Here is a 27949-nt window from a genome sequence, read left to right as displayed (position 1 = left end):
GTATTGTTGCCCTGCCAGCCTACACTTCTCTCTGGAGATCCCAGCATTAGGGAATAATAAGGAAAAAAGCCTTTAATTTGTCCATCAGTTGTGTTCATTTGTTAAATTGGAGTTTCGGAGGCTGAATTATCCATTAGAAACAAAGTGATAAATTGTACTTACTTCTGTGATAAGTCTCTAAGGATTGTTGGAATTAAATTTTATTAAATTTCATATCTTTACAATAATAAATCATAGAGAACATACTGTGTATTACAATACTGGCAACCAAGTATAAATAACCAAGATCAAAATTAAGTTGAATAGAAACTGGTTTGAAACACTTTTGATTATAAGTGCTTGAGAAAGGAAAAGATTAAACAATTAGGAAACTTATCTAGATTTGGAAGAGGATGTGGGGGCATTTTCAAGCACCTTAGAACTTATACTCCCTGTTCTTCATTATGTCTAAAGGATCTAATGTTCATTTTGTAAGTTTAACTATAGAAGAGCCAGGCCTATCAGCTAGGAAGTTCATTTTCCCTGTGCTAAGAAAAAGGACAAAATAAGTTAGAGAAGGATGTAGCTGAGAAAAAACTAAGAGGGACAGGAGGGAGGAAGGAAAGAAGTGGTTTACTTTTGTATGTGTAGAACTTTAAGAAAGTATAAGCTGAGCTGGGAGCAGACATGCGGAAGAAGCAGGTAAGGAGGCGCATCTTGAGTGAGGTAGCACCCTGACTCTTAAGCAGGTCCTAATATGTGTCTATGAAGCAAGGGACTGGTCTGATGGAGGGCCCAATTGCTGTCCAGAACAAATATGAGTCAAGGCAGCAGGTGGCAATGAAAAGGGACAGTTTTGGGGTCAGGGTGGAGGATAGGAATAGGGAAAGTGTTTATATATTTATGTTTGTCATTCAGGGCCCTTGTGTAGAGGTTTAGTTTTACTACTGAGTTTCATCTCTACTATAGCCTTTTTTGTCCTCTTTGTATTGTTTATTTCTCATTCTCAGATGCTCTATAACTGTTCAATCCTATATATAATAAAAATATATAATATAAATATATAAAAACCAAGTACAGAGAGATTAAATGGATAAATGAACTCTAGGGCTTGCAAGATGAGGGAGAAACATACATTCACATGTATCGGTAATGAGGTAGACTGATTCGTGCTGTAACTGAGGCACAGCTTGTGATGGCAGAAAATGGGAGAGAAAAAGCATCCCCAGCAGGGGCATTTGGAAGAACCTCAAGGAGAACTTTTTGATTTGAGTTGGACCAAGAGGTGTGGTCATAGGACTCAACTCTGTGGAGAGGAACTGTGGGATGCAAGCCTTGGAGAGGATTATTATAGAATGTTGAGTAAATTCAGTAAGATCACTGTCTGGGCTTTTTGAAGGAGCAGAGAATGAGATAAAGTTGCAAAGACAGGCTAAAATAATTTTGAGGTGATTTGATTCTTCTGCTGAGGAGTTTGTATATCCTTTCTGTAAGCAGTGGTGAGCCACTGAAAGTTCTCGAGAAGGGACAGGACAGGACCAAATTGGTGTTTTTAGGAAAATAAACCTGGTGGTAGTTGAAAAGATGATATTGTGGGGAGGGGCAAGAGTGAAGATAGTAGTTATCTAGGAGGTGATTACAGTAGCCTGACAAAAGGTTAGCGGATTGAGGGTAGTACCAGTGGGAGTAGAACTGAGAAAATGAATTTCAGAACAATAGCAAAAGTAGGATAGAGCTCTACCCAGCTGTGAGAGCCCCAGGAGGGCACATTGATTTTTACTTCTTTATCTTTGAATAATCTAAAACCAAACACATTGTCCAAACTTTGTTGAATTGAATCGATGTGGTTGGGCAAAATAGTTAAGATGGGAAATACTGGAAAGGCAGAAATTAAGGTAATCCATAGGTTTGCTTTTTAGCCTGTGTGGAAACATAGGAGTTGTTGTTGACTCTTCTTTTGACCATGTTGGTTCCATAGAACTAGTCCCTGGCTGTGATCGCCGGTAGGCCACTCAAAAAGAGGACCTGTTACTAGGAGAGTGCTGATGGCTAGGAGTGCAGACCAAGAGTTCCCACCACGTAGCTGATGGACGGGCACAAGAGTGAGAGGGAAGACTGAGGACCACACTTGGGGAATGGCTATGCTTTAGGGAGGAAAAGGAAAAAAATGTAAAAAAAAAGAGTCCACAGAAATTGGTTATAGAAGCATTAGATGTTAAGTAGTCAATGAAGAGAGAGTAGTTTATTCAGGGGGAAACAAGGTGTATGGATTTTGAACATACTCACCACACACTAATGGAAAGAAAGCCAGGGGATAGAGACTGACAGAGAAAGGGTACCGGGTGGAGAGGTGGTATGGTGAGTGGATTTGGAAGAGGAAAATTCTGGGAAAGAATGAGATGAAGCAGCAGTCTTAGGAAGGTTGGGAATGTTCCCCTTTGAGATGGGGCTGGGAGTAAAGGATGAGTGGTAACTCAGAGGAAAGTAGATACAAAGAAGAGATCATGGAAGGCCTGCAGCTTCTCAGCAGAGGAGATGGTAGCATGTGCTGAGAGCAAGGGGGGCATCGGATCAGTTAAGAAATTCGAGATGTGTGGAAAAGATTTTGAAGAATGAAGAAGTCAAGAGAAAGTCCATCTGGGGCAAACAAAGGGCTGCTTAGTAACACTGAGGGCTTAACTAAGAATGAACAGCATGAATTTTTAGTGGACACGGTCAGCATGGTTGATTGCCTTTCTCAGCAAGGAGCACATGGGAACTTGGAACAAGAAGCAGATAGAAGAGATTTCTGGAATTAGCAGAGGGTTGAAGGCAGGGCAGAATCGGTTGGAGAAGGTGGGGGACATCAGGGAGGAGGGTCACCCCCGCGTGGGAAGAGAGCATTTACACTCACTGGTCTTAGGTTCCTGGCTGTATGGGGAGCTAGGGAGGCCAGCAGTGCAGTTGACTGGCTGACATCTCTGGCCAGCAATGGTCATGCCTGTTGGCCCTGTTTGGGCAGATCACATACAAGGATTTCATATATATAGTGGAATGACCTTTACAGGGCTACTGGGGAAGCTGTGGAATTCTGGGGTGTGTAAAGGCCTTTCCTGTTTCTTTGAACCTTATTTCCTTGTTGGAGTGACTTCATGGAAAGGTCTAATGACAGTATGCAATTATTTTACTAGCATTATATTTTTATAATAATAATAAAAGATTTGGAGAAAATCAGGAAACATAAATTGACACCATCTAAAGTCATGCCATTTGCAAATGGTAAATTAGTTAGGACAACCGAAGAAGGAAACAATTCAACCAAATTGTCTTTCTGAGATAATTTAATTATTTTGTTGTGTGTATAAAGACAGGGGATGTGGTTTTTTTATGTTTATTCAGTTGTTATTCTTGGAAGACTGATTCTGCACTGGCTTGATTTTTTTTTTTTTTTGAGAGGGCATCTCTCATATTTATTGATCAAATGGTTGTTAACAACAATAAAATTCAGTATAGGGGGGTCAATGCTCAATGTACAATCATTAATCCATCTCAAGCCTAATTCTCGTCAGTCTCCAATCTTCTGAAGCATAACGAACAAGTTCTTACATGGTGAACAAATTCTTACATAGTGAATAAATTCTTACATGGTGAACAGTACAAGGGCTTTCATCACAGAAACTTTCGGTTTTGATCACGCATTATGAACTATAAACAATCAGGTCAAATATGAATATTCGTTTGATTTTTATACTTGATTTATATGTTGATCCCACATTTCTCCCTTTATTATTATTATTATTTTTATTTTTAATAAAATCCTGAAGTGGTAGGTAGATGCAAGATAAAGGTAGAAAACATAGTTTAGTACTGTAAGAGGGCAGATGTAGATGATCAGGTGTGTGCCTGTGGACTAAGTATTAATCCAAGCTAGACAAGGGCAGCAAGACATCCACAGATGCAGAAGATTTCTCTCAAAACAGGGGGGATGAGGTTCTGAGCCTCACCTCTGTTGATCCCCAATTTCTCACCTGATGGCCCCCCTGCGACTGTGCCTGTCTTAGGTTGTTCCTCCCTTGAGGAATCTTACCCGTCTCTGGCTAACCAGTCATCTTCCGGGGCCATACAGGGAAATGTAAAGTTGGTAAGTGAGAGAGAAGCCATATTGTTTGAAAAGGTTAGCTTTTTACTTCTTTGCAGATTTATGCCCTGTGGCTTCTATGCCCAGCACTTGTCTTGAGGTATCTTTGCCACCTGGAGGAATTATGGTACTCGGTAAATTCGATATGAGGCACGAATTCTGTTTAAGGGTTGTAATTAGGAAAGAAGAAGAAAAGCTATAGAGGTAGCATATGGAAGAAAACATGGGAAGATTGATTATTTCTTTGACATATCTTCTTGTAGAGTACCTTAAGTATGTATAGGTTTTAAACTACTAACTAATTTGCACACACATATTAACATAATAGGAATACGGTGACATAAACTAAGCAAATCTATAATTACCATCCATCTCCAGTGAAGCCAAGAAAACCATTTAGGCACCCTAGGCATCTGTGAAAATTTGTCTATGATATGTGCACTGGGTTGATTTTAAATGTGTAGATGGTTGAACTTTGGTGATTCTTTGGAGCATGAAAGGTGCTTCGGTCCTTCCTGCTTCTTGGCCCGTCCTGTGTGTGCACCCGTGTTTGGGTGCCTCTCTCTCTCTCTCTTCTTTCTTCTCTTTCCTCCCTGTCTTGCTATCAACACTGCTGAAGTTACTTAAACTTTTCATATCTTCTTTTTATATTTGTGTAAATATCCTGAAGTAGGAAAGCTTTTAACCTTGTTTTTGAGGTTGAATTATATTTTGTATATCCTAATTCTAATCACTTAGTGCTCACTGAGTAGGAACTACGAAAAAAGTTATTTTAACTTTTAACTTCGTTTGTGGTTTCTACTTGAAGTCCACTTCTGTTTTTGGATTTACGCCCACATGATCTGAACTAAGCTGATTCATGTGCATGTGCTTTTTATGCTTGCTTTTTTAGTCATTTCAGAAGTCAAGTTTGTAATAATTTTAATGCTAACACAGATATTTTATTATTGATGCATTTGAAGAGGAAACCCTGTCAACCAATACTTTCTGTGTGCCTACTATGTACAAAATCCTATGAAGATTAAAAATGTGTAATATGTCACTTTGCCCACAACAAATTTGTAAGTCAGGTGAGAGAGAGGATGTGATAAAAATATGTGACAAATTAAATTGTAATCTTTTGTCTAAATGTGAAATCAGGATTTCAGCAAGAACCATGTGGCAGATGAGTTTATGTCCCGTTGCCAGCTGATGGGCAAGGTCTTTTTGGTTTTGATTATGCAGAGTGAGCACTAAAAATATGACAACTTGTGGTTGAGCAGGTGACAGGCCCTCTGAAGGCAGGTGGCAGAGTCCAAAGGAACCACCTCCCTCTGCTCACTATCTCTACTCCAAGATATACTGCACTACTTTCCCCGGTGGATCGGCCCTTGATCTTTTGGGCTCTAGCAATGTAGACACATTCTGTTCTTCTGTCTTCCATCACCCAAACAACGTGCATTTTCTGAGGGGTTTTCCTCTTTTATTTTTCACTGGGATGCAAGATAAGAGGGTGGAGCCTGGAAAAAGTGGAGGAGTTTATAACATTAAAATATGTACAGTGTTAAAACAACTATATCAGTTCTTCATCAATATGCAAAGTGAATGTAATTCTTACTTGAGCTAAGGAGTAACATAGTCAGTCTTTGTTAGGAAAATATTTCTGGTTGGAGGAGAAAAAGATTGGAGGTGCTGTTAGTGGGCATGGAAAAGGAAGTAGTTTAAAAAAAATCGGCACGTTGTAACCAGCAGGATCTGGTAGTCAACTATGTTGGAGCAGGGTGTATGTGAGGAAAGTCGAGAGTCAAAAGATGATTCTGTGACTAGCACTGACCACTAGACAAACCACAATTGGAGAAACATGCACGGACAGACGAGAAGTCTTGATAAATAGGAACTGGTGAGTTTGATTTGCCAAAGATAGGACTGTGGAAGTTAATGAGATTGCGAAGACTGTAAAGCCAGAATGCATTGGTGGTCTTAAAGGAGAATCCAAAGAAGGCAGTGCAGCACAGAGAGAATCTAGAAAGCAAGAGGCCAGGTTAAGTAATTATCTGAGATGCTGCTGGTTTTGGCCTTTAGTAGAATTACCAGAGAGGACACATTCTCTGACCTCTAATCCATTTCCATCTTTCTGAAGTCCAAATAATAAATTCCAATATACTTCTAATTCTCTTAGTATCTGTGGCTTCACTACTGTTTGAAATTCTTTTCTCCATCCACTCTCATTTATTTATTTCAGATAAGACTGAAATCATAGCTTTAAAATGTCTTTATAGATGTGACAATCCCCTTTGGTTCACTTTTATTCTTGTGAAAAAAAAAAAAACCAAACAAACAAAAAAACCAGTACCAAATAAGGTTTCATCCCTTGACCAAAGGACTTGGAAAAGAAAGTGTTCTTGATGAAATCACTCAATAAAACTGAGAGGGAACAGAAAAATTTTGTGCCCCTTTAAATTGTGTCCCTTAACATCAGGGATCATGCTAAAAGACTGTAGATGTACATGATCATTTTTAAAAAGGGGAAGATGGTAGAGTCTTCTATTCCTTTTTGTAATAAGGTAAATCAGCTGCAAAGTAAAGGAGTTGCTATAGATACAGCATCTCTGGATTTCAGCAGTCAGTAAGACACTCTTTCATGATAGCTTTCTAGATAAGATTAAGAAGGCTGTTTTGTCTTTTAGAGTGAATAGAATGTGAAGGATCTGGAAAACCACGGGGTGGAGAGTGTTTAGTACAGAGTAGATGAAGACACAAGGACATATATTTTCTAATATGAGACTGTCACACGAAGGGAAGGTTAAACTTCACTTTGACTGCAAAGAGCAAAATACGATGAATTATAGGGAAGTGGATGTTAGCCAATTGTGGGAAGTATTTGCATAGTTAAAGCAGCCCCAAATGAAGTAAGCTGCTTTCTGAGCTTTCCCTGTCCTGGAAGTGTCTATACTGCCCTTCTTGGCTTATTCTTGGGCATGTGGGATAGTGAGTACATTCATCTGAATTCACGTTAGCAAGTTTGGCTAAGAGACTTCTGAAAGCCAGCCCTTCTAACTATCCAAACTTCATGAGCTAATGAGTGTTTGGCATTAGCATGAGTATACCTGTTGGCTGAAAAAACATGATTGAACCAGTTTTTGAGAATGCAGGAGTTTACTATGCCTCAGAGTCAGTCATCCTGAAAATATATTTTTAGGATAAGGAAATACAGATTTAGATGTCAAAGATGCAGGAGATAAAAATGACTGAGGTAATGTATCAGCTTGCTGTTATCTAACCTCAGTCGACTCCTCCTCTTCCCCCCATTTATTCAGATAAATTGAGGTATGATTTGAACAGTTGTTGCATTTTATACTTATATAGTTGCATAGTCATATTCAATTGCATATTCACTTATTTCATAATTGTTTTCTATTTTGCTGTGTATATAACTCATTCTTCTTTATCCACCCCTACCTGTAAACCCCTGAGTCCGTGTCATTTTTATCATTCTTTTACATATAAACACAATGTAGGTTTCCAAATGCATAAAAAGCCCTTTGAAGGAATACATTTTAGATTTCACAAAGAGGTCTTATTTCTCAAAATACTGATAACAAGGAATTGATTAAATTAAATTGATGTAGATATTTAATTCATTTATCAGTCTCTTTGATTATATAATAACATATTTACAAAATTATTAAATTTTATGCATTTACTCATTTATCTGTTAAAAATGCTTTGGTTATCTCAACATTTTTTTTTGAGAATGAGATTTTAATATATTTTAGAACATTAGGCAAAGCAGGAAGGTTTTGGTTTTGTAGTGTTTCTTAAAGGTCACTGAGTTTGAAGCTTTTTTTTTTTTTTTTTTTGGATCAGTGAAGAAGTAAAATTCCAGAGCCTGGAGTCTTCCTGAAAGCTGCCTTATCTTTGATTTTTTAAAGGTTACATTTGGGAAACATTTGTGGATGTCCACATTGTTCTGAGCCTCTGGGAAATACAGATCCAGGTTTTTTTTACTTTTCCGAGATTTTAGTTTAAGATAACTTGAGATTTTATAAACCAGAATGGACACAGCTTGTCTGAAATAATGCTGGTATTTGAATGGGAGAGTAAAAAATGAAATTGTTCAAAGTGATTTTGTTTACTGATAAGGGAGGTATTAATATAGATTGTGTAACAGTAGGAATATATATATTATGTAGATTATAAGTGATCTGTCATAGATTATCATCAGATATTAAATTGAAGAGGATGAGATCTACCATGCAAAAGTCCCAATATTTAGGTACCAAGAAAGCTTATACTCCTTTCTAAAAGAATGTAAGTGTATTTTACACCATTTAAGTTTTATGAGGTTTTATAAAAATTTCTGCCACCCATCATCATTTATATTAGTCTTTCATGAAGTAGGCAAATAGAGTATGGATAACAAGTAGAAAATGTATGTGATGATTGGTTTGTGCATTTACACATTCTACTGCCTGGTTTAACAGAATATTTGAAGTGGTTTATAACGGTACATTTTAAAGAAAGATTAAAACAGAGTAATGGAAAATATAGTTAGTCGGGGATATCCATACCTGGTGGAAAACACAGATATAAACTGTAGGGTCAAACCCACTAAATTTTGTTTGTAAATTTGAGTGCAAATGAAAATATTTTCTTTAAATATGATTTTTTTCATCCATAAGGAAAAAAAATAACACAGCTTCACAGAGAAGAAGCAGTAGTTTTCCTTATATTCAGTCTGGAAATAGAAGTATGGTTTTTCACATGGGATTACTGAATAGACACTGCCCTCAACAGCCTCCCCCTTTATACCAAGTCTTTAAAAGGTGCTTATTGTAATAATGTAATAACAAAAGCAAGAGTGAATGAGCCCTTATACTAAAAACTCTGCTTTCCAGGCATGATTCCATTTCTTTTCCTATCTACCTTTGAGTCCTGCTGCTATTCCTATTTTAAAGATGAAGAATCTGACATTAACTTGCCCAGAATCCACATTGTTCATGACACACCCGGGCACCCTGATTTCAGATCCTGTGCTCTTAACCCCTTCTCTAGTGCAAAGTATGCTCTAGGGATGATATTTCTGTCCCTGAGGACCTAAGGAGAGTCTTTCTATTCATCAGGGAGGATTCAGTCTGGGCTTTTAGATGACAGTACAATCCCTATACAAACCATGACACATAACAGAACTTTATGTTAAAAAGCTCATTAGTAACTTTGATAAACTCATTTATCCTTGTGCAACACAACTAGACTTTTCTATTACTGTTATTCGCTATAAGCAGTTAGTTGTTGAGTTGATATAGTTGTTGGACTACAAATTGAAGGAATGAATATCCTTCAGTAGTTTGAACTGTTGTCTTAAAGAAAAGTTTAAGCTTATTATTTCTACTTACAGTGGCAGAACTAATTGTAAACTGCCTGACCGCAGATTTTCGTTTGAAATGAAGAATAACTTATTAATGAACAAAAATGACCCAAGAATACAGCGCGTTCTCTTGTGAGGCACCTTTCCTTGGAATTTTGGGGAAGGGCTGGGTGTGGCCGTGGGACTCTATACTGGGTGGAATAAGAAATTAGCTGAACTGCAAGATCTTTTCCTGCTATGAATTTTATCATCCTGTTTCCGAGTATATCTCTGAAACTCACTCTGTGTTTGCCTCAGTAAAATTGAGATAATGTTTTCTTATTATCTCATTGATGGCTCTTAAGATCAAATAAATATATATTCCTTTGAGAACTGCTAATGTAATTGCAAAATTTCACTAATTTTTTCAACAAAAGGAAGTATTTTGTTTTTTACTTAATCATATACCAGCTGAATGGCTGTTATATGGCATATATAATATTTTATATATATTATCCAATTTTACTTGTTTTTAATGCCCTTATATTTTTCTCTTGTCAATCACCATTCAATTATTTTCTTCTTCAACTCTCTGAGATACATAAAACAATCAAAGGTTTTACTTCTAGGAAATGCCAATTAGGAAAAATCATAGAATTTCAAATTAAATGGAAATTCTGTTTATCCAAATCTTTCTCATTCACCTTCAGCAGAATAATCTGATTAGAGAGAGGTTGTTTCTCACCTATCATACCCTTTAGAAAAACAACAAAAAGTAAAAAGTACTGGTTCTTTAAGATATTTCTGAATAAGACATACTTACTGTATTTAAGTTGATCGGTTAGGACTCTTATTTGTTTTCCTTTCTTTTACTTAATACATGCTTGTCACTTTTCTTTCTGAATTAGGGCCTTACAGAGGCTTTTCTGTTTCCCCCACTCCATTCTAAATACACTTCAGTGTGTATATGAAATCTGGTTGTGTTGTTTAGCCCTTATGCAGATTGAGATTTACAGAATTTTAGAGCCAGCAAAGATCTCTGCAGCCATCCAGCTCAAGGCCCTCATTTCTGGATGAAGAGGAAGAGGCCCAGCCCCAGCCACACAGCTGGTCAGGTTTGATCCAGAATTATGACCAGGGCAGTTTTCATTACCTTCTGTTTTGTAGCTGCCTAATTGTTTTGTGTGAGCGTTTGGTTTCCCCAGATAGAGGATTTGTTGTCAGGGACCAAGATGTGTTTCCTCACCCACAGATTCATTTGTTCTTCTGGGTTCAGAGTAGGCAGCCTGGAATATTTGGGAGCAAGCGTTCTGGAAGCAGACGCCAGGGCTATACGACTATCCTTTTGTCTAGTCCTATTTTTAAAGTGTCTTCAATTTTTATTTTAATTTCTAAAACATACTTCATATAAATCCATCCATTAGAACTGCTTAGTATTATATATAATTCAGGTTTTATCTTCTCCTAGTTGTCCTAACATGGAGATAGAACTAAATACCCCTATATTAATTAGTGATTAGATAAAACTGCATTTCTGATTACTTGGACTACTATGAGAAGGTGATGAGATGCAAGATCTGTTAATATTCAGTAGACTGTTCTAAGTTTTCTCTGAATTGTGTAGTACAGAAGAGCTTCATTAGACAATGTCCCTCAAACTTGGCCATATATGATGATGACATCTACATGTCCTGTCCCCCACAGCACCTAAATTGACCCCTCTGACGTTGGGACCTGTGCATCTTTGTTTAAAGAGCTCTTCAGTACAGAACCACTGGCTTAGAGGAATAGCATCATTGAGATGATGAAGGCTTCCCATCTTGAGGAAATTGCTAAGTTGGTGGGGAGTGCTTGCTGGGTGTAGTTACAGAAATCTTGTAGAAAGTACAGACTGATTTCATACATGCTTGAAATTACTTGATTGCCTGTGAGTTATTCTTCCAGGCCCACTTGGTGGTTGAATAGGAACTACAAACCCCATTAAACCCAGAAGGAATGGGTTAAACCAGGGCTTTCACCTCTGCTTCTGGAATCCAGAAGTGACACAGCAACCCCACACTGATAACAGAAATCTACTAATAGAAACTGCTGACTTGTCATCCTAATGATAGTGGCTGACCCAACCAAGTGTTAAGATGTAGAGAGGTTGGTTTTGTGGCTGGCATCATGGTGCCCATCTTAAATTGTTGATTAAATCGCGCTCTGTGTCAGTGCACTTCTTCAATGTTAGGTGTGACTATGAACCCATTTTTAAGGATTCTATGTAGGTGTGCCGTTAAACATTAAAGATTAAAGATATGTTAATAAAGTAATATACCAACATTAGAAAGTCATGGAATAGTCAAGTGGTTACAGAAGTTTAGTTTATAGAAGAGGAGAATTGGCAAAAGTCAATTTAAATTTTGTACTTGGAACCTTCCCTGAGTCTGGCTTTGGGCTGGGGGCTAGGGATCAGAGCAAATACCCAAGACCAACTTTTGAGCCAAAACATTTAGTTTTCGAAGAAGGTCAAGTTGGATAGACTGATGATTGTGATTTAAGAGTAATTACATATTATTTATTATTTATTGAATAAATGAGACAAAATTATATTTTTTGTTTTTTAACTTGAGAGGGACTCTGAGGAATCATTTGATTATGGAATTTAATAGATAAGGAAACTTAAAAAATGTGATAAACTTCCTTAATAAATATTTAGAGCAGAAAGAACTTTATTTTCCTCTTAGTAGTAGGTCACTGCTCAATCTGTGTGTGTATGGACCACATGACATTTTCATTTATTCAGTGGGGAGTTTTCAAGGGTTTGTGTTTAGCACTTGAATATTGGACGTGATTCAAATGTGAGTCAAGTGTGTCTAGAGGCTTTATTCATACCTATTTTCTTTTAGTCAGCAATGCTTCATAATGCCCTGGTTTCATGAATAAATCTTAATGGAATTAAACTTGAACAGCTCAAAATTATATAATTAATTTCATTCAGCTTCAATTAAAGTTACTAATTGAATCAAGCCTCCTAGCCTGACACCTGGCGGCAGTTGGCTACATAAAGTAGCATTCAAGTATGTGGGTCCGCTGATGAGCTTGTTCACGTGCACCAGTGAGTTTGTATGAGAAAAGCTTGTGCAATAAACTCAGGAAGGCCTTGAGTTGACTATAGCACAGAAAAGATTTCTGGAGTCGTTTAAAACAGTAAAGATTTTAATTGAAACTAACACATCTCAAGAAGATTACTTTTTCTCTGTGATAATACTGAGTAAATGTTACATAAATCTTTTAGAACATATTGGTTTAGCATGCTTCTAATTTATATTTTACTGCTACTTGAATATGGTTTTGCTTTCTAAAAATACTTAGCATTGAAGACCCTATTTTTTTCTTCAGAGAGCTTAGCCTCTGGACTGAGTCCTAAGTTGGTGTCCATCTATTTTCATGTGTTGAAATGTGTTTCATGGCAGAACTTTTCAATTGTTGTGAAATCCCCATGGTACATAAGAAATTTTTTTATGTGCAGAAAATTGTTCCTTCCACTGGAAATGTTAACACAGTTGACTAACAACTTCTGTTTGAATCTCTTTCCTTTCCTTCCTTCCATGACTTGACATCCTCCAGCTTCTCTACCTTCTGTGGCTCCTTTTTAGTTTTACAGACCCCTCTTGGTACTCTTCTTTTAATATACTCACTCTTTTCATGAGCCCATCCATTTAAATGGCTTCAGCATTCAAGTTTAGAAAGATGACTGTTTCTAGCTATAACTTTATTTGTGACTTGCAAATTCAAATGTCCAATACTAAACTCATCCACCAAACTGTAAATTTGTAAACTCCATGAAGGCCTGGGCTGAGTCTTGCATGTCCTTGTATCCCTACTACCTAGTGCAGTGCCTAAACATCTACTATATAAAAATACATATATTTTAAGTTAAAAAATTATTCTTTTGTCGCCAGGTTTTCCCAGTCAAATCCAGACTAAGGGAAACCCAGTCATCTCCAGTCCAATTTCCTCTGATCATCTGTGTAAACCTCTAATTATTTTCTTCAACCTACCCCCTTTCTCATCAGTTGATTAAACTCTCACCAACTTTGACCTGAACTGTGCTAAGTCTTCCTTTTAGTTCTTTTTAACTCTGTTCTTCCTCTTAGATGCATCTGTACTCCATCAGTTCTCAAGGATATAAGTGCAATAAAACTACCTAAGTCCCTCACCCCCAGATGGAAATAGAATCTTTGGTTGTGGGGCCCAGGAATCTGTTTTCTTAAAAAGGTCCCGCAGTGAGTTAAAGTGCAATTAGGATTGAAAACTACTGATGTACATAGATTTATTAATCATTCTAGTGCATGGCTCCAATTAAGCAATTTGTAAAGCTTAAATGGATACTTTGACTTATATCTTCTTTTAAATTTGGTCCAGATTTCTCATCTTGGCATTCCAGTATCTAGACCATGTGTTTAATCAAACCTCTTATCTCCTTCTCCTTAGAGTACTGTCCAGAAAGTTGGAACATTGCCCAAGTGTCTGCTTGTGGAGTTAGCCCATGTTGTTCCACCTGGAGTGGCCTTTCAACCATTCTACTTTTAGAATTCCTCCTAATCTTTTACAGACCATTCAACATGCACATTTTTTCTATAGTGCCTTTCTTGAGTTCTGAATCCTGAGAAGTTTCTTTTCATTCCTTTGAACTTTGTTGGTGCTCTGGACTTGTCATAATGTGCATTTTACCTCGTGTTACAGTTTGCTTTTTGCTTGAATTATGTGCCTACTGAGATGCTACTCTTTTCCTTACCTACTGGCTTTCCCCTTGAGAACCTAAAGACCCATGAGAAAAATCTCTCATCCTAAACACCCCCCTCTCTGAGAAAGGTTAACACAGTCATTGCATCTTCCCCAAGTTTCCAGAGAGCTCTGTGCTTTTCATAACTCTCTGTGTCTCAGCCACTCCACATTCACCTGCAGTCTGACTTCATCCCCACCATTCACTGGGGGCCCTTCTCCTTTGATGCTTTCCCTGCCGCCCCACCCTCTACAGGTGTGGACTCACTTTCATCCTTCATGGAACCTTTCCACATTTTTCTATCATGGCAGATCACTTGCTCTGTTCTGATGGTTTGTTTATAGAAATCTTAACAGATTGTTTTTACACCTGTGTTTAAAAATTCTTTAACATCTTTAAACATTATTTAAACATCTCTGTTTCTTCAATGCTAGTCACATAGTAGGAGCCCAATTAATATCTGTTATTGAATCAAAAGCGTATGTAACAGTCCATAGAGGTACTACTCCCATTTCCTTAAGTTATGGCAGACTTGGAAGCATTTGGGGAAAAAAATCTAAGAAGTGAAAGAAATGGAGAACCTAGGTAACATTTAATGATAATAAATCTTTCTTCTTATTCAGAAAAATGTGATAAAGAAAATACTGAGAGAGATGTAACTCATGCTACCAATAGCTGTTTTACACACGGAGAGACACATGACCAGTCAACGTGGGGAAATTGTTCAGATGACAAACTTATCCGAAGTAAGTATTTATAGAGCAAATTGGGGTCATTTGGGGATAGGACTATGATAACATGCTCTCATTAGTTGTCCCATATAGTTCTGCTGGAAATCTATAAATCAGCTGAGTTTATCTGAAAGTGTTTTCCTGAGTACTGCAAAATACAGAGCAAAACTAGGTTACAAACAATACTGTCAGTTTTCATCCTTTATTTAGAAAGCAAGAATTGACCTGAAAATTTTAGACTCACTCGGTTCTCAAGAGAAATTTAGACAAAACTTAATTCTTTCTTGAGCAGTGACAAAGTGGATGTCAGACAATACTAAATGTACATGGACTGTGAAGCTCTAAAACGAAAGAAAAAAACAGTGAAGGACAATAATTAGAGCTTTGCTAATGCCATTGTGGTCCCTGTTTTTTGAGCCAAATGATTCCAGACTCTCACAATTAACATTTTTATCACTACTTGGTTCCTTTTTATTCTCCTCCTCTTCCTAAAATTGCTCTGTAGAATATATACAAAAGCATTGGTGTATTTTTGCCTTACTCTGGAAATGCCCAGAAACACCAGTGTCTCCTGGGTGCTGCTGAGAACGCCGACTCCATGCCAGGTTCCCTCTAGACCTAAAGTGTAAATTCTGGTCTCTAAGCTACCCCAGGTGGGTGCAGGATGGATTTACCACATGAATTACTCTCTGTAGTAAACATGTAAGTATTAAGATCGCTGCTGTGCCACAGCTGGAAGAGCACAGGAGTCAGTACTTCCCTTATTCATGGTAACTGAGTTACTATGTCTCATGCTCCGTTTTCCAGAGTGGACAGAGGAGAATTCCTTTCTGGGAACCAGGTGTTGTTTTACTATTTTGAAAATTTAGTTCTTCAGTTTGGACCACAAGAAATATAGAGCCTCTCTTGCTTTGCGTGTTATACTTACTGGCAGAATGTTCCCTTTTGTCTCTAGTCTCTAGAATGGCCAATGTCTGTCCCTAATTGAAACCAAACAGAATAAAGCAGGGAAAATAAAAAAGGAAAGAACCAATTTGCTAGAAAATAAATGATACCAATAAAATCATGTCAAATTTTCAAACAAAAACTCTAAAAATGGGCACATTAGTGTAGTTTTAGAACCATTTTGGCTTTCTACACTTTTGTATCCAGATGCAAATAGGAAGGAAATGAGGCTCATAAATCAGTGAAGAGCAAGATTGATAATAGCTTTTCCAAATAAACAATATTTCAAGTAAACATTTATCCCAAAAACATATATTGGTTGTCTTCTATCTAACTATTGTCTCTGCTATTGTAAAACTTAGGGTTTTGTTTTGAGATCCTGGCATGTTTTATCTGTGGTTTCCTAACAAGAGTTAGAGTTAGAAGAGCTCTTAAAAATAATTCTACCTCCACCTTTTGGAAGACGTGATTGTTTCTTTTTTTGTTTTTCCCCACAGTTACAGAATTTTAATTGTGTGTGTTTTATTTAATTGATTTATTTCCCTAGTCTTTCCCAAGGCCCATGCAAGGAAAGCATCAATAAGACTTACAAGTCAAAACCCAAAATGCAAGCTCTTGTAAGGATATTGAGAGTCATGTTAATGTGTTCAAAATTTGTTTACGCTACTTGGTTAAGCTTGGTTTAGTCACGGGATTCTTACCATTAAAGGTAATGGATTTAAAATGAACTATTCCCTGTATTGTCTATAATGGTTAAGTGGACAGTGATAAAATAAATTGTAAATTGCATGAAATAGGTTTTTTTGTTGAGATAATGAGGCCACCTGTACCATGGGACTCTGGAGCAGTTGGGAACCTCTGTCTGCTTGCCTCCTCCTATGCACTGGAGGGGTGCAGAGGCAGGGAGATTTATGGCACCCCTCTGGGAGGGCTGGTGGGAAACCTGGCAGCTGAATGGATATCCCAAAGATAATGACCAAAGACAATAAGGCTGCTCCTGCCTGAAACATAACCTGGGAAAAATTTCCAAATGTTTGTTGGGGGCAGCTCACTCTGAATTCTGATTACAAATTTCAAAAACTCTATTTTTGTTATTTTCCTGGTTATACTTTTCTGGATAAAGGCAACTTTGTGGGGTCTGTGGAAAACCTTGATTTCTGCATTTGCTGAAATGGAACATTTTATGTCATCTTTAAACCTGACTTAAGTCAGGATAGCATTCGAAAGTTTTATATTGTGATAGTTTCTGCTATTCCAACTCCTCCATACTGAACTCTGCAAAGCTGCCTGAATCTCTTTCTTTGGCCTTCCCCATAGATTTGTTGGCCATTTCTATATAAGTTAATGTTTGTCTTGCTTAACCCCAAAGTTAGGGAAATGTTTGTTTTCCTCTTGATTCGGGATCTAGTTTGGGGGGCCCTGTACATCTTTTGTGATCACAGCAGGCCGTGGGAAGAAGGCTCTGGCTCAGAACATGGGCAGTGAGTCAGGTCTGGGCCGGCTCCCGGTCCAGGAGTCCTGTGTGGCTCCCTGAGCACTGTGGAAGAGGCAGACAGCTGCCTCTCATGGAACTGATTTTAGTATTCCCACTGTAATGCGAGCTTGGCTGGATGGAGGGATCATCAGAAAAATGAGGCCAGCTAGGGTGTGGGAACATTTTCAAATGCACAGCCCACTCTTTTTCCAAGCTTCCATGGGACAGCTCAGCTGTATAAGCAAGTGAAGTAGAGGGTTTAATATGACTTCTTTTCCTCTATCCTTGAGAGTGGTTGGTGAGGTCTGGCAGCTCATGTCTCCATTGTCTCTGCTGCCTGCCGTCTTCTCTGCTGGACATTTGAGGCATAATTTTTAGGGGACTGTTAGCTGTCAGTGTGATGAGGCTGTTTTTACTTTTCTGAGAATAACTGAGCTCTGGAAAGTCAAGGGAGTGGCTGCTTTGGAAATTGTATTCTAATTAAAGGGTGTATGCTCAGGTTTCATAAATGAGATCCAAGCTGAGAATAATTTCCAAATTATTCTGTGAACTTTAACCCTGACCTCCGTGGACCACCCACTTGTGGCTCACATTTTGTTCATGCTTCACACAGAAATGCAAGCCTTGTGAGCCTTCCCTGGTCCGTCTAGAAAACATCGCAGGTGGCAGACCTGAAGTATTGTGCCCTCAGGGCCTGGATTTCAAATTGGTTGCCCTTGAGCTGCTAACTTATTAGAGAGAATCCTTTCTGGAAGTTATAAATAAAAGAGAAGAAATCCATATGGAATCCAACATTTTGTATAAATAGGCCACACACAATCTGGTGTGGGAATGTGCATTGTGATCCTTCGTTATGAAATTTAAATTAAAAAGATAATTCCAACCACTCAAATTTGTTTTAAAAAAATCTAAATAAAATCAAGGAAAGAATTAGAAACACAATGGAGGTTTTGTGAGGCAGTTTTATAATTGGAGTTTTATTTTTTTTCATTTTATAACTTTTTATCTTTTTTATAGCTTAAAAAGCATACTCTGAGAAAATATTTTGATGTATAATTTAATTTTTGGAATGGAGCTTAAATTTTAGGGTTTCTAAGAGCATCTTTTTATGGGAACACTGATTTAGACTAAGGCTTTTCCTTCCAGATTAGCATATATGGTACAGTATATAATTTGGAGCTATGCCTCATTTTAGCAATCACTGTTTCTCTGACTTAGTAAAATAAATGTTGCAGTGAAGTGACACCGTCAATTAATATTAATTTTTCTATTTAACCCATAATATGCATAAGCTGATAACAGGCAATAGGCAACATTTCATGTTTTAATTAGACTAGAAAAAGAACAGAGGTAACATTTTGATCTCAGTCTTTGGGAGGATTTCTAAGGTAGGAAGAAGTGTGTGTGTGTGTGTGTGTGTATGTTTTCCTGTGTTTATATTCATGGGTATGTGTAATATTTTCCTTTAATTTAGGTCAAATTCTATTCTAATCATTTCCTATAGAGAAAGAGCTTGCATTTTTCTTTGTTCCTTTTTCTAAAGTGCCTCAGGTGTCTATCTCAGATTCTTCTGGGTCTTTCTGAAAATTATTATTTAACTTTGTTATTGGACATTGTTTTTATATAAACGTTTTGTAATTTTAAATGTCATTACTTAACTCCAGAAATTCTCCTTAGCTTCCCTTCTGAAATAAATTTCCCATTAAACTGTTTTGTTCAGCTAACTCTCTCCTTTGTGATTTTGTAGAATTCCCATGATCTGAAGCAAAGTTAGAATGTTCTACTTAAATGACAATCCCTATTCTGTGTAACCCATTTATTCATTTTGAAGAGTTTTTAGCTCCCATAATAGTAATCACTTAATTGGTAGTAGATGGCAAGCCCTCTTTCTCTACTTCACACAAACCTCTTTTTTATGGAGCTGATGCGTCAAGCTTTTGCACTCATTCTACTACTTGGCATCCAGTGAGGTTCCTCTCGACATCAGTAGGCTTTGTTACTAGGAACTCTATTATTTCTTTTACTAGACTATACCAGCTTAACACTGATTACCCCTTAATGAACACCACTCATCACATTAGGAAATGCCTCCTGTATGTAAAATAAAAAACAGCAGATACTCAGGTACTATTTCTATGCTTACATTTCTTATTTGATGATAAGGAAAGAACACTGAGAGGGTTGGATTTAAATTTCTTCCATGGCTTTCCTGTTTGAATGCACAGTAAGTATTGTTTGTTTTGTTTTTAGAATTTGCTTTATATAAAAGAAGCTATCAACAAGCCCCCAGGTAAGTACTACCCAGGAAGACTGGGGGATGTCACTTTTGTGTAGCGTTTCCTAGGTAATCTGGGATCCTCTCCCTGATGGTCAATGCTCCTTCATTTTGGGATCCCATACTGGAAGTGAGCCAGTGTGGCTTCATCTTGCTCAGTGTCTTTTCTTCCATTTGTCTCCCAGAAAAATTCTCTGTTTTTCAATATGCTGACCAAGTGGTCATGTGGCTTCAGTTCCAGTGATTGGATTATTGTGGTGGAGAGGAGTCTTTAACCATCAGTTATTCCGTCATCCATCTCTTGGTTTGGTTTCAGGGCTGGGTAGACAATCATAAGCCCTTTTTGTTGATGGCCTGTATTTATCTCATTGGTCAGTGCCATCCAGTAGGCTGCGTTCTGGATGGAACTCAGGTTCCCTGACATACTTTCTCCTCAGGGTGCATAGTCCTGTTCATTGGGCTCTCCTTGGGAAGCCAGGAAGACCACCGCTCAGCTTTTGTTTGGGGCACCTTAAGTTCAGAGTCCCAAGCAGAAGCCAACCGCCAGGGTTCAGACCCTGGGTGCACCATTACTGCAGTGTTGGACAATTTACCTAAACCCTCTGAGATCAGATTCCTCACTTTGTAAATGGAGGTACTAATTCTATATACCTCATTGTTGTTCTTTTAGGGATGAAACAAGAAAGTATGTATTGTGTGCTTGATTAGCATAGAGCTAAGTAAGTAGCTTATTATTTATTTAGCTCAATGTATTGGTTTTCATTATTATCATCCTTAAGCCCACGTGTCAGTTATAAGGCTTTGTTGTTATTGTTGTTTTTCAGCGTGGTTCTGGCAAGTTACATGTCCAGACCTGCTTTCTGAGACCAGTTGTATTTATACCTGTAACATAGCCAGCACATTGGATGCTACATGGTTTAGGTCTAATAAATCCTAAGTCATGCAGGAGGGAAGAGATTCTTTGCCCAACTTCTGTTATTTCAGACTTTAAGGCCCTATGATGAACATTCTAAATCATTGCATTTCCCCTTTTATTCCTTCACACTGCCTTCTCACTCCCAAGCTACACATGGTTCATTCACGTCAAGTTCTAAGAGGACTGTTAAGGACAGTAAAGCATTCAAGTCCTGCGTTTGGCTGCTGTTCACTGATGAGGCTCTTCCAAGAGCTCTCAGTGAACTGTGACAGTGCCCTGGATGACGTCCACCATCTGTGTAGGTGGGTAGGAATGACGCTTTAGGTAGGGCCTTTTTGGTCCCTGATGCTTCTTTTTTCTTGCCTACCTGTAAGAAAAAAAGCTTGAGGCTCCTTTAGTTCCCTCCCTTCCTTGACTGTTCCTCCTTCCCTAGCTTACTCTCGCCCTTACCACCCTCCTTCCTTTCCTCACACCTTTCTTCTTCCTTCCCATACCTTTTTCTGCTTTCCTAAATCAGTTTTCAAATGCATTGTATTCTATAAAGTACAATGTATCTTGTTATTATTGTTGTTCACACTATCCTTATTAATGTTATTATTCTAATTTATTACTTTACCCTTCGCCCTTGTCACATACCATGACTTATTCCATTTCCAGTCTGTAGCCTGCACTTTGGCAAAGATTTTCAGTCTCTTCCTGATGTTTCTAAAAGCTTATGATCTTTAGTAGGGGAGATGAGATGGTACTGAAGTACAAGTGGTGGAGGAGAGCTCGTTGAGGGAACCAGATTTATTCCTTTCCCATTTGGGAGTTCTTTGAGTCTCAGGAACATGCTGAGGTTGGGGAACTACCTTAGAGATCACCCTGAAAATGCTAACCATTGCATAAATAACTTTAATGATCAAGACCATAAATTCTGTGGTCTAGATAATTTTAGTTCTCAAATCTCAAACTTCCTGAATCTGAACGCTCTGAATTTACACATGTATTATTTGCTGTATAGCATATTGTTGTACTGAACTTCCAAGATTAAGAATCAAAGTGTAACTTTGAAAACTGAATGAAAAATCAATTACATTAAGACAGAGTGCTTACAGTGTGCTGATGGTGTGTAATGTTGGTGATACAGTGATGAACACTATGGGTGTGGTCTCTGCATTAGAGTTTATAGTCTGATAGAAGAGACAGACAATTTGTCCTGAAATGTTAATGAGTGTTAGGAGGGCTATGATGGGGAAATGCAGGCTGCTGTATTTTTGCATTTGAGAGAAACAAATCCTCATGTCAGGGAGGGGTCAGAGGCTCCTCCAGAGACAGTGGTGTCTAGCATAATACCTAAAGGAAGTAGCTAACTCTAGCAGCATGGGGAACAGCATGCATCCTGGTCTAGATATGAGAGAGCATGGCTTGAGGGGACTTGGAGAAGTTTTGTTTAAGCTGGGATTTAAGTGTAAGATGAGGGGTAGAGAGAGATGAGAGGAAAATAATCTGTTAATAAAGGGTTAAGAGAAGATGGAGGGAATCGAAGGGCTTAGTGACTTAAATAAGTAGGTTCGTATTTTAGTTTGGTTCTATTTTAGGATGATTACTGTTGTAATAGTTAGAAAATAAATAGGAGTGGGAATGACTGAAGGCTTTAAGAGACCAACTGGGAGACTGTTGTATTAATCCAATGAAAAAGGGAGAAGTCTTGGGCTGGTAGAATAGTAGGGACGATTGCGGGAAGTAGGTGGATTCAGCTTTTACGGAGCACAGTCAGTAAGACATACGGGGCAAGGGTACGGCAGGTGCTGCCAGTGAGACCCAGGTATTTCAGTTTGGACAAATGACAGTTGTGATGAAAGAACAGCTGGGCAGAGGATTTAAGAACATTGTCCAAGGAGGGCTTGAAATGACAGACCGTGGATGTCAGATGGGCAGACAAGGAAATAAAGACAGGAAGGGTCTAACAAATAAGAAAAAAACAGAGGCTAGTAACCCCTAAAGGTTTCTGTTCTTTCAGAAATGAAACAAAACAAAATAGATTCAATAAATGAATGGGAGAAGTGGAAAGAGAAGATGCATTATGAGACTAGGAAATATGAATTTAAGATTTCCGAGGTGAAACAGTCCCCGGTGAGGACAAGGCCCGAGATGTGGTCATGAGGACAGGTGACTGGAACAGCTTCTCCCAGACCCAGAGGGCTTGATATGGAAGAGATTTAGGAGGCTTGATAAAAATTATCCTGTTGAGGGGTGGGGAAACATAAATCCAGATGTTTGCCCCAATCAGTCTGGCCAGTAGTCAGCAAATCTGGGGCTTTATCTATGTTTTTTGAGTCTCAGTCATTTGAATTCCTCATTGAAAGTTAATGGTTTAGGAGGAGTCAGCCAGTTTTTTATCTCTGGTTCTTTCCACTTGACACAAAGATTAGTCACCTGTTGTGGATGAATGGAAGAGTCATTTGATGTTCTCCAAGCTGAGGATCTGGAAATGAATGAAAAATAATGCACATTGTTTGGGCCTGCTGGCTTTCTTTATTGTGAGATTCTAAAGGGTCTTCTCCATCTAGTCCAGTAGACACACAAATTTGGGATTTAAGAAAAAGATATGTATTAGTATGTGTGTGTATGTGTGCATATATATGATTTGCATCTAATTATATATGTGTGTTTTTTTTCTTGGTTACCTCCAGGGAGTTATATATGAAATTGAGTGGGGACATAGTGGTGAAGAGAACTCCACTTAATATTCTGTATACTTTCATATGTATCATTTTTTTCCCATGAGGTGAATTATTTGTTAAATTAAAAGCAGTAATATTTTAAAAAGAAAATTCTCCCATATAGCCAGCAACATCAGGGCGAGGGCCCAGCTTTCCAAAGCTGCAGTAGAGCCCAGTCATCTATGGGAGGCGCCTCAGGTCTCAGGTAAGCCAGGAGATTCAGATCCCTTTCAGTTCCACGGAAGGCAGGGCCAGCTGAACAAGCTAGGGGAGAGGGTGGTGGAGAACACCGCAAAATGAGAATTCTGGTCCCCTCGTTCAAAAATTATGAATTTCAAGATGGCAACAGCAGAGCATTAGACCAAGTTTAGGGTCCTTCTGAGCTGGTCCCTGAAGCTGGGCCTAGCTGGAGGCAGTGAGGGAGTGGAGATTCATGTCTGGTAAGCAAACAAAAACAAACCCCTCTACCTATTTTATACTTCCTTTTCCCAATAAGGCCCTGAAATTCAGGGAGGAGGAAACGTCCTGGGTGTGGCAATTCATGTGTCTGTCCCAGCATGTGCAACGTGTGTCAGTATGAGGAGCAGCCACCGCGCAGCAGACCCCAACGCTCTGGCCCCAGCTTTCCTCCAGCCCCAGTGGGACTGAGCCTTGCCTCTGGCTTTCTCCCTGGCTCAGTCCGAGGGGAGGCGGGTTGGTGGAAATCCCTCTCTGCTTCTAGGTGCTTCACTCCCCTTCGCTTTGGTGCAGAGCAGAGGCAGCACGGTGACCTGTCCTGGGTTTCTTGGTTGAGTCTCTCAGGCCTTGGTAAATCCATGCTCCGCACTCCCCCACAGGCAGCTGGATTCCTCCCAGGTCCCTGGGTTCTGCAGCGAGACATAAAAAAGTGAGGGAAATCTCTTTAAAAACCCTCAGATGCTGGTAATATAGAGGGGTAAAATTGCATTAAGTGGACCAGAGAAGAGAGTGGGTGGAGAAATCTGTTCTGCTTTGGGACATAATTTAATTAAGTACATTTTCAATGGTTGTTCAGAACTTGGATTGGGATATGTGAGGAAAAAAAAAAAAGATTCCCACCATCTCAAATTGTCACAAATAATTGATTCTCATGCCGGTGTGATCCTCCTGACTGTACATCTCATCTTTGGCTGCTGTCCATCATTCCTTGTCTTTATGGAAAAGTTATGAAAGCATCATGACACAGAGGCCTGTTTTCTCCATATGACTTCAGCAGGATGAAGGTGCTGTTGTAATCGCAAAGGTGACTGATGACATAGGCGGCAGCAGGGACAGCTCACCCAGTGGTGTGATCTGTGTAATTAGCATTTTCGGCTGCTCCTTGTAAGCTAGGCTCTTCTTACTGCCCTTCTCCCATACCCAGTACATCTAAAAAGTCTTATCCAGTAGCTCTATGAATATTTACTACTGGAGATGTAAAGTTGAACCCATATACTTACATATTTAGGTTTTCAGTATTTCTCAGGTTTAGCCAATTTTAAGGTGGTCGATTTTTGGTCTAGCTTTACATTTTGAAAGAAACAAAAAATTCCATTCTACATAGTACATCGCAAGATCGTTTTTATAGAGTACTGAATAATACTGACTTTTGCTATAAAGTCCAAATGTGTTTGGACTAATTCAAGGCAGAGTGAAAATTTCAGGCTGCAAGATCCTCTGATTACTTCAATATTAAATCTTAGTCTAGCTGCCAGTCTGGTACCTGGAAAGTTGATGTGAAGGGATATTGGTAGTACATTAATTCCCAGCTGACACTGAAAATCAAATGGCAGAACCTTAAATTAGTCATTGTGTGAAATGGTGTTGAGCAGGACATTGTTGCAACTATTCATTCCTGCCTTCCGCTCCACCTTCCAGCCATAATAACCTGGTGGATCCCTAACTAGTATCTTACTTGTCCTCTAAGTCAAATAGTCTTTTAATGTCTTTAAAATGTATAACTTTTTTAAATATCTTTGAAATCACACTGCTTCTCGACTTCTCTAACAGTAAGGATGTCACACCTATTTCACTTAAGCCACCTTACAAATATGGTCATATCTGGGGCCTTGCTACCACTGCTCTTACCATCATCCCCTCTAAGGGTTTGAAGGTGGAAGTTCACTTTCTCATTTCTTCCTGTTCTTTGCCTTAATAGTAAGTGTAACTCCAGGGTGGGGGGGAAATCCCAGGGCAAAATACCTTTGAAACTGAAATCAGTCAAAGGGAGAAATAAAGTGGGAGAAACCCATTTATTGCTGGCAAGCCATCCTCTCTTTCAACCCAGCTGCAGAAGAGGCCCCACCAGCTGACCCTAGTATTCACCTATTGTTATGGAAATGCACTAAGGCCAGGCTAGAGATTCTGGAAATACTGCAATTTTACCTACAATAAGTGCACCCACTCTGTTAACTATGATCCTTTTCCCTGTTGCATCTCATCTCCTTAACCTCATCTGCCTTTTTTCATGGCCAGGTGTGACAGGCAAGTAATCTTTCTTTATCCCCCTAAGTTCTACAACCTTATGTGCTATTTGCTATGCTTATGGTCAAACTAAGGTAAGAGACCTCACTGTGAGCCTTCTTACTTCAGGTTCTGAGAGCGGTGGATCATAGACAAAAATGTTACTTAGCAGAAGATGATCTCTAGTATAAATACCTGTTCTCTAAACTCAATTGTGACATCTCAGCTACCCAGCTGTACTTTAATTTCTAATTGATTTCCACTTTTAGTCCATTCCTGCCTTTTAATTTTATAACACTGTTTTATAAGAATTCAGATAATATTCTAATTCCTTCATTACTAAGATATTTTAGGTTATATTTAAGCACCAGTTTCTGGTATTCAAACCCAATTCTTGTCTACATGGCTGAGACTTAGTCTGCCTTGATCTATGTCCTGGAAGGGTTAAGTACAGCCAACCTAAACTAGACTTTGAAATTGATAGGTCATGTGTCCCAGTCCAGTGGCCTCTTCTCAGTCCTCATTCTTTCTGTAGTTTTACAGGACACATTTCCTGCTTGAAACACCTTTCTTCTGCTGCTCTCCCCACTCATTTTGCCTCGGTGGCTCTCTTGGCTTCCCATCAGTCCCTCAGATGCCCTGAGTTCCTCTCTGTCCCTGGGCTTCTGTATTCTGGGTCTCCCCCCAGGCTTCTTTGTCACTTCCAAAGAGTCGCCTTCCAGACCTCTCCATCAGGACTGGGTTTCTCTATTTTTCCCAGCACCCTTCCTTTCTCGCCATCCTCATCATTTGTAATTTACTCCTGCTATTACACGCCTACTGTCACAGGCTTTAGGTTGCATTCCCAGCAGTTAGTATCATTCCAGCATCACGGCAAACTTGCAGGAAACTATTTTCGATGATTGTGGGAGTGAAATAAGTTTTGCTTTTTCCTCCACTACTTCCTTTCATGAACTCTTGCCATCGCCAAAGTACATTCCTTGCTTTCTCTTCTTCATGTCCAGTATTTTCCTTCTTCCAAGCTTCACTCATGTTACCTGCCTTCCCGCATCTTCAGCTGTACAGTGATGCCATCTGTGATTTCTCCTCCATCAGGCTTTCAGAGTATTATCTTCATCTGTCCTTGAGGACTTGGTAATTTCAAAGTAATATGTGTGGGGATGGCCCCCTTCCCCATCACTGAAGGCTCCTTAAAGGTGGGATTGGCATCTCATTCAGCTTTTAGCCCTCAGCATATAGCCCAGGGCCACACATAGATTTTGTTCCTAATACTGTTAATTGTTGAATAAATGAAAACCTGTGCCTTTTGACTACATTTAGCCTCTCTGTAAGAGACTGACAGCTTTGATTGGTTAAGCTGTAGTAATTTGTCTTAAAATGTGGATTGACTATCTTTGCTTCTCTTAAGGAGCTAATTTTCTAAGTCTACAGTTCATGCATATCAAAGGATGCTTTTTATTAGTAATATTAACAGTGTTATTACTTAGAGCTTTTTGCAGTTAATGAAATTTTTCATATTGATGATCTAAGTTGGTCTATCAGCAACTTTATCAGGCAGGTGTGATAAGTATTATTATCTCCATATGAAACTGAGCTCAGAAAAGTCAAGCCTAGGGCAAAGTCAAAAGTGTAGCCTAGGGCCACAATTAATGTCCTGATGATCTAGCAGTAATTCTCAGATAGGATATAGAGGGAAGGGTAAGGACTTGATGGCATTTTTGTCCCCTAGATATTGCTTTAAAATCACAGGGGAGGTAGAGATTTTCCTAAATTATAAACTTATTCCAAGACAAAAATTCTAGTCCATTTCCCTCGTTGGATATTATTGCCGTTCTACTATTATTAATGATGTGACTGTATTCTGCCTTTACATCGGGTTAGAAAAAAGTTGGGAAAATTTGAATGTACTGTACTCCCGTAGAAATTCATCTTTGTGATAAATTCAAGACAATTACTGGGCTTAATATATACTTGACATCTTAGAAAAAGGGCTTCTTTAGTTCTCAGAACTACTCATTGCTTCCATGAGAACTTGGTCACATTCCGAAAGATAGGCAGAGAATCTTGGCATCACAAGATCTTTTCTGTGATACAAAGATAGGCAGTTTCCTTCTGCAGTTAAGAAGTCATAATGACTGACGCTGAAGATGCAGGGGCCAGGAATAACCCTTGTGTGAAGCACTGGTTCCCAGCTCTTCACATCAGCTGCACATGCCCACCGACCAGGCTCCCTCCTAAGACGCGATTCAAAAG

The 27949-nt window shown here is 38.8% G+C and overlaps 1 protein-coding gene across 6 annotated transcripts in view; it reads left to right on the top strand.

Moving 5' to 3' along the window:
• The window catches only part of MDFIC (MyoD family inhibitor domain containing), a 95598-nt gene that overhangs the window by 5350 nt on the left and 62299 nt on the right, over positions 1 to 27949 (top strand). For 4 of the 6 annotated variants that reach the window (XM_037027341.2, XM_037027343.2, XM_037027342.2 and 1 more), the window contains exon 3: positions 14814 to 14936. The exons of 1 other annotated variant lie outside the window; for it this stretch is intronic. In XM_037027341.2, coding sequence (XP_036883236.1) covers positions 14814 to 14936 — 123 coding nt within the window. Of the gene's footprint in view, positions 1 to 14813; positions 14937 to 19590; positions 19631 to 27949 lie in introns of all 6 variants that reach the window. One more of the 6 variants, XM_037027344.2, reaches the window with a different exon arrangement.

The sequence above is a fragment of the Manis javanica genome, chromosome 6 (genome assembly GCF_040802235.1).
Source record: "Manis javanica isolate MJ-LG chromosome 6, MJ_LKY, whole genome shotgun sequence".
NCBI lineage: Eukaryota > Metazoa > Chordata > Mammalia > Pholidota > Manidae > Manis > Manis javanica.
The sequence above is the reverse complement of the archived record's forward strand: the minus strand, read 5'-3'. Positions and strand labels throughout refer to the sequence as shown.